Raw genomic sequence first — 7,566 nt, forward strand, 5'->3', positions numbered from 1 at the left:
AAGTTAAAATTTTGTTAGTGGGAATAGATCTCTAGAGTATTTAGGGTCGATGAGAATTTCATAATCTGTTTTTGTTAGTGGGAAAAAAACATCTAAAATTAGGGCTAGTGAGAATTTTCCCTGTATAATTCTACCTTTTTGTTTCTTGTTGTAGTTTTCTTACCCATAAATTACTTGTTATATGGAAATAGATTGACGTCTTAACAAAAAACTAAAAATCAAAATAGATTGACTTCTAAGTCTTGATGTTTTTGTTTGTATCACTGTGTTTGTTCCATTTGTTAAATCTCCTTGTGGGTTAGTCACTTGACTCCATTTGTCCTGAAGATACGTTGTTATGACTTCCACTTTTGAACCCTTTGTTTTCAGAACTCTAGTCAGTCAACAATTACATAAAAATGGCCGGCAAAGCAAAATAATAATCATTATCTGGAGACTTTTTCCAATTCCATCACTATAAAAAACCACATCATGAGATCAATAGGGCAATACTACCTCTTTAATCATCTCATCAGCTGTCTCAGAGATTAACTACAATGAAAATCATGCTCGACTTTCTCCTATTGCTATTTGCCATCTCCGTTACTTGCTCCTATGCAATTGGCAGCAAATGTATCGGAGACCAGCAGCTGGTTTCTTTGCTCAATATGAAGAAAAGTCTTGTGTTCAATGCTTCAAGTTCGTCAAAGCTTGTTTCGTGGAATTCAAGTACAGATTGTTGTTCTTGGCTCGGGATTACATGCAGTGATGATGGACGTGTTACCGGTCTTGACATCAGCAGTGAATCTATCTCCGATGGAATTGACAATTCCAGCAGTCTCTTCCATCTTCAACACCTTCAAAGTCTTAACTTGGCTGGAAACTTACTCGGTGGTGACGCTAATCTACTAGTTCCAACGGCCATTGGACAACTGAAGAATCTTAGGTATCTAAATTTATCTCAAAATTATTATTCAGGCCAAATTCCCGTTGAGATTTCATACTTGACCAAGTTGTTAGTTCTGGATATTTCTGACAATACTAGGTTGAAACTTAAGAGCCCAAATATAAACATGCTGGTTCGAAACCTTACAGAGCTCACAGAGTTGCATCTTAGTAGCGTCCAAATATCATCACAGGGGAGTAATTGGGGTCAGGCCATATCATCTCTTCCAATTTGAGGGTGCTAGACTTGTCATTATTGTGGTGTTTCAGGCCCTATTCACAAATCAGTTGCTAAGCTTAAGTCTCTATCAGTGATACAATTGCAATCGAATCGTATCTCTGCACCAATTCCAGGTTTTTTTGCCAGCTTTTCAAATTTGACTTTCTTGGGTCTCAGCGATTGCAGCTTGCAGGGAATATTTCCCAAAGAGATATTTCAGGTACCTTCTCTGCGAAGGATTAACCTTTTGAGAAATTTTGAAGTTGGTGGCTCCTTGCCAGAATTTCCAGAAAATGGATATCTGCGGTCCTTGATTCTTGCTCAATCAAACTTTTCAGGGTTACTACCAAACTCAATTGGCAACCTCGCGATGTTGTCCACAGTAGATATATCAAGCTGCAATTTCACCGGACCATTACCAAAGTCGATGGCAAACCTTACGCAATTGATTAGTATTGAAATGGATAGAAATAACTTTGAAGGTTCAATTCCATGTTTTGATAGGGCCAAGAATCTGGAGAAAATAGACCTTTCTTACAATTGTCTAACCGGTAGTATCAGTTGCACCTGGGGAAACCTTTCTAACTTGAACTTTCTCAGCCTGCATCACAATATGGTCGACGGTAATATCCCATCCTCTTTGTTTTCTCATACATCAATAATTGAATTGGTTCTTTCCAAGAATCAGTTCACAGGTCAACCCCCTAAACTTTCTGTTAACTATTCCTACTCCATGGAGTCGCTTGTTTTGAATAGCAACAATCTGGAAGGTCCGATACCCATGTCCATCTTTAATTTTCGAAGGCTTCAGATTCTTGATCTTTCTTCAAACAATTTAAGCGACTCATTTCCTCTTGATGGCTTTCGACATCAAAGAAGTCTGGAGGAACTTGATCTTTCCTACAACAACATTTTTCTTAGCTATGATAATAGAAATTTCTCATATTCATCCTTCCCTCAACTTCGAGTATTGATGTTAGCTTCTGGAAATTTGAGAACATTCCCTGTTTTCTTGAAAAATCAATCCCAATTGTTTGATTTGGATCTTTCAAATAACCAAATATGTGGTGAGGTACCTAATTGGATATGGAAGTTCAAGAGTCTTATTTCACTAAATCTATCATGTAACTCCCTAGATGCTTTAGAAGCTTCTTCAGTATCTAATCTCAGTTTTCTGGGATTGCTGGATATTCATTCCAACAACTTTCAAGGACAAATCCCAACGATCTCATCACCAAATCTTTATTATCTAGATTACTCGAGGAATGGTTTCAACTCCAAGATACCAACCATCGTTGGAAATACACTTCTTGAAACTGCATTCATTTCTCTTTCGAGCAATAACCTCCACGGGGCCATTCCACGATCAATGTGCAAATCACTGCGTCTTGAGGTTCTTGATTTGTCTAATAATTCTCTCAGTGGTATGGTTCCTAAGTGTTTGACTACAATGACCACTCTTGCTGTACTTAATTTGAAGAGAAATAACCTTACAAAGGTTGACTTGTTGTCCAAGAATTGCAGCTTAGAAACTCTCGACATCAGTGAAAATCGTATACAAGGCCATTTTCTAGAATCTCTTGTAAACTGCAGAAAGTTAAAGGTTTTAAACCTTGGAAGCAATCAGATAGCATATCAGTTTCCTTGCTTTTTGAAGAACATATCCACTTTGCGTGTTCTCAATGGCGGACCTAGGATTTTAGATTGGGGTGGGCTGAAATTTTTTTTCCAAGTTATCTAATTTTTTTTTCTTTTAAATTTTACATATCACAACTTATATTAAAAACATATTAAATAATCATGTAATTAAATAATTATTACGAAATCAACATTATAACATTTCATAGAAATTCGATAACAAAAGTTAAAAACAAAAGAACATACCTACTCAAATTGAACCCTACGGTCTTGCATAGAAGCAAAATCTTTAATTATTGAATCAGCATCATAATTCTCGGCCAACTCCTTTTCAATGTGCACAATCATGTTATCAGCCAAAAAATCATTCTCCATCTTGTTGCGCAATATTGTTTTGATACGTTTCATAGCTGAAAATGCTCGTTCTATAGTAGCTGTAGAAACCGGTAAAGTCAAAACAAGACGAATCAACCGATCAATCATTTGATACCTCTGTGATCTTGTTGTTTCAAAAATTTCTCGACATAACTCAGAAAGAGTAGTAACAGTCTTTAGCACATCATCATGAGGTACATCAGACTCATAAATGATCAGTTCGCTTCTCAAACTATGCAACTCTTGTCTTGTGAAATCCTGAGGATAAAATTTGTCTGCAAGTGTGCAAATATTATCAATATTAAATGCCTTAAAACCATCTGCAGGGTCCAAAGATGAGCTAAGAATAAGAAGTTCCTTTGCTCTTTCACTGAACCTGCCATTTAACTCCACCAACTGAAAATCTATTGCAGCATAGAATACGTCAACACGATAATGATGCTCAGTTGTTATGCTTCTTTGCTGACAATAACGACGACGCCTGCTTGCACTATATTGACAATCCATAGCAGGTATATCGATATCATGTTGCTTGCAAAAAGACTCCACTTTTTCAAGAAAATCCTCCCAACCATGTTCTCTCAAATTCTGAAGAGAATGCACGGTAACTTCCACTAGATTCATAGCATTCAAGATATCTTGAGATTTCTGTTGCAATTGTCGACATTAGACATCAGTAACTCCCATGATTTCTTTCAACAAATGCAAGATGAATATGAATTGAAATGACCTGACCGCATTGTAAGCACCACTAGCTCCTGCACTTAAAGACTCTGTGGATTTATCATCCATAATAAATTCAAGAACCGTACATGTAGCATCATACTTATCAATCAAGTCACAAACTGAAGTAAAATGAGAACCCCAACGAGTAGCTCCAGGTCGATGCAAGGTACCGATTTGATTAAGTCCTGTACCGGTTTCTCGCTCACCTGCTAGAATCAATTATGTAATATGGGTTACTTGAGCAACATGAAATTCACTGAGACGTTTTGGAGAAGCACAAATAACATTGACAATAGTACTCAAGGAAGAAAAGAATTCCCAAATAGGATCAATTTTTTTTGAAGCTGAAACCAACGTCAATTGTAACTGATGAGCAAAACAGTGTACATAATATGCATATGAGCAATCCTTCATAAATAATGCTTGTAGCCCGTTCCATTGCCCCCTCATATTACTAGCACCGTCATACTCTTGACCTCGCATTCTTTCAACTTGCAGATTATGATGGAGAAGAACTTTAGATATCTCTTGATGAAGTGTGCCTGCAGTAGTATCTTCAACCGTCACAATATCAAAAAATCTTTCTCTTAGAAAACCCTCTGTGTCAACAAATCTTAAAATGATAGCCATTTGTTCTTTATGAGATGAGTCTTGTGCTTCATCAACTAGAATACAAAAGCTAGAATCCCCAACTTCGTCTCGAATATGCTTTCTCACTTTGTTTGCTAGAATATTTAAAACCTGCTTCTGGATTCTAGGTGAGATGTATGTAGCATTTTTGGGAGCATTTTCTAACACAACTTTAGCAACTTCTGGGCTAAACTTTGCAGTATGCTTTATAAGTTCAACACAATTTCCACGGTTTCTTGAATCTACAGACTCGTCATGACCCCGAAAAGCACACCCTTGATATGCAAGATAACGAACAGATTCGATGGTTGTCTTGAGTCTCAATCGATTCTTCAAAATTTCCACTTTGTTTGTCAGTTCATAACTATGTCAACATGTTGTGGTGCTTTCATCAAATCCTCAACGCATTTCACACAAGCATTATGCAATGAGCATGGACCCCCAATGTGATTTAAGAAAACACAATTCCTTTCCTCCTTAACTCTTCTCCAGTCATTAAACCCATCAGTAGTAAGTGCAGGATTCAATTTTGGACCCTTTGCAAAAAGAAAGCACGGGAAGCAAAATGCTTTGTTCTTAGAAGGAGAATACTCTAACCATGGCCAATTTGTGAACCAAGAATAATTGAACCGACGATACTGGTCTCCTGACCGAACCCTTGGATACTCAAAAAGTTTAGGTTGATACGGCCCCAACTTTATATAACTACGTCGAACATGGTCTTGCTGATTAACAGGATACTCATATATTTGAACTCGTTTCCCTGGATCTCGTTCCAAATCACCAATAACAAAATCTATGTCTTCATGAGTTTGAGATGTGACAGGAGGTTGCTCATTGAGTAGTGCACTATCAATATTGGAACATGGAGGAGTAGGAATAGAATCTCTAGGTGTTGGATCAACAGAAGGAACAAATTCTCTAGGCTCTGATATTGGTGAAATCACAGGATGATGCTCATCGATTATTGTACTGTGACTACTGTCAGTATTAGATGCAGGAGCAGAAGGAACAGACTCTCTAGGCTCCAGTATAGGAGAAGGGACATGTTGATGCTCACTAGATGTCAGGGGGGCACTGTTATTCTGATCTTCTCTTATTTTCTTGAGCCATGAATCAAGAGTTTTTGCTTTCTTGGATAGTCTCTTAGGATCAGAGTCATCAGACATTATAAATATCTACATGGGGTAACATGGCAACATCATCGATTCACAAATGCAGCAATAAAATCAAACAAAATCTATAGCAACAGTATAAAGAATACTACACCGAGTACTACTATTATATATGCCTAGGGTCTTATTACTCTTATAGAAAAAGACAAAAAGTAGTTGAAGAAGGTATAGTTAGGAGGACTCATACCTGAAGATTGGCTCTCGGCTGCCTGCCTGCCTCCGCGGCTCCGCATATAAAGAATGGAGAAACAAGTTAAACAACGATATAGCATATAGGGAATAAAAAAATTAAGAAGAAGCAGTTGACCTAATATACTAAATGAGCTAATTTTTTAGGACAAAATATCTAAGAAAACAAAATTAAAATCAATTTTCTTTTAATAAAATAAACAATATATATTTAATGAGAGAAAAAAAAAAATTATCATATGGACTAAGTACAATTACATATGGGCTGAGTATAAAACTTAGGGTGGGCTAGTTTTCAAAATATATTTTTTTGAACTATAATTATGCTACAAAGTAATATTTTTTCAAAATCTGGGGTGTGCTGTAGCACACCGTAGCCCATATGTAGGTACGTCTTTGCGTGTTCTTACGCTCTAATAAGTTTTATGGACACATTGGATGTTCAGAAACTAGTGGAACCTGGCCAGTGCTTCAAATCATAGACCTAGCCGACAACGATTTTAGTGGTGAAATACCTGCTAAAGCTTTGGTGACATGGCAGGCAATGATGGTTAAACAAGATGATTCCCCAACAAAGCTCAATCACCTTCAATTTCAAGACGATGTCGATACGAGGATCTATTACCAAGATACAATTACAGTTACCAACAAAGGTATAAAGATGGAGCTAGTAAAGATTCTAACTGTCTTCACCTCGATTGACTTCTCAAACAATAAGTTTGAGGGATCGATACCAAAGGAAATTGGAGCATTCAAATCGTTGTATGCCCTCAACTTGTCAACTAATGCTTTCACAGGAGCAATCCCTGAATCATTTAGCAGCTTGAGTCAACTAGAGTCGCTAGACATCTCAAAGAACAACCTGAGCGGGCAAATTCCACCACAACTTACACAACTCACTTTCCTTTCGTTTTTGAATCTCTCATATAATCATCTTGTGGGAAGGATTCCAAGCGGTAACCAATTTTCAACATTTTCAAGAGATTCATTTGAAGGCAATAATGATTTATCCGGACCTCCCTTGACTGGATATAACAACACGCCAGGGTCTCCACCAGCAACATCAAATGAGATTCATCCGAACCCAAGAGATCAGGTTGATTGGGATCTTATCAGTGTCGAAGTTGGGTTTATATCTGGGTTTGGAATTGTGATTGGGTCACCTTTGTTTTGCAAGAGATGGAGGAAATGGTACCATAGAGCTATGTGTAACATCCTTTTAAAGATGTTCCCTCGATTGGAAGAGAAAATATGTACATAAGGTCATAAGTGAAAGGAGGAGGCTAATATTGTGTAATTCCCTCGAGATTGTATGGACGGTAAAACATTCATTTCAACTGCTGTAGATGAACTAATATTGTGTAATCCTAACTAGTTTATTTAATCAATTTTAGAAAAATTTGTTCAATAATTTCTAATGATAGTTGAATTACGGTTTTAAAATGCATCATATATAACTTTCATCACTTTTACTTATATTTGGTGTGAGGCAAATTTTTTTGCTTTTTTGCTTATGCAATTGCAAATATTGGTCACTCTGTCCCAGTTGTTGGTTCAAATTCCTTTTTTTTTTTTTGGTAAATTGTTGGTTCAAATTCCTAGTTTAAGACTTTAAATCGTGTTACGAGTATTTTGTTTGTGATTTTGTTATTTTCCTTTCTTTTTGTGCCATTTATTCTTCATTAAAAA

The 7,566-nt window shown here is 36.8% G+C and overlaps 2 protein-coding genes across 2 annotated transcripts; one reads left to right on the forward strand and one right to left on the reverse strand.

Annotated features, from left to right (window-relative positions):
- Positions 1–536: 536 nt before the first annotated feature.
- Positions 537–1,160, forward strand: LOC101297240 (probably inactive leucine-rich repeat receptor-like protein kinase At2g25790-like). Its single transcript, XM_004298150.1, has one exon. It carries the CDS (start codon positions 537–539, stop codon positions 1,158–1,160), a length of 624 nt encoding a protein of 207 aa, XP_004298198.1.
- Positions 1,161–3,028: 1,868 nt separating this feature from the next.
- Positions 3,029–5,682, reverse strand: LOC101297533. The gene is made up of 4 exons (XM_004298151.1): positions 4,927–5,682; positions 4,339–4,843; positions 3,893–4,089; positions 3,029–3,805 (listed from the first exon to the last, which is right to left on the reverse strand). Exons 1-4 carry the CDS (start codon positions 5,680–5,682, stop codon positions 3,029–3,031), a joined length of 2,235 nt encoding a protein of 744 aa, XP_004298199.1.
- Between the last annotated feature and the right edge of the window lie 1,884 nt (positions 5,683–7,566).

The sequence above is a fragment of the Fragaria vesca genome, linkage group LG4 (genome assembly GCF_000184155.1).
Source record: "Fragaria vesca subsp. vesca linkage group LG4, FraVesHawaii_1.0, whole genome shotgun sequence".
Taxonomy (NCBI): Eukaryota; Viridiplantae; Streptophyta; class Magnoliopsida; order Rosales; family Rosaceae; genus Fragaria; species Fragaria vesca.

Excerpts from the sequence above, each read along its gene's own strand:
- LOC101297240 (XM_004298150.1), top strand. The coding sequence starts at position 537 with ATGAAAATCATGCTCGACTTTCTCCTATTGCTATTTGCCATCTCCGTT.
- LOC101297533 (XM_004298151.1), bottom strand. The coding sequence starts at position 5,682 with ATGTCTGATGACTCTGATCCTAAGAGACTATCCAAGAAAGCAAAAACT. Across the intron at positions 4,844-4,926 it reads GCTCATTGCATAATGCTTGT|AATCGATTGAGACTCAAGAC; the intron begins GTGAAATGCGTT and ends GAAATTTTGAAG. Across the intron at positions 3,806-3,892 it reads CTAGTGGTGCTTACAATGCG|AAATCTCAAGATATCTTGAA; the intron begins GTCAGGTCATTT and ends CAATTGCAACAG.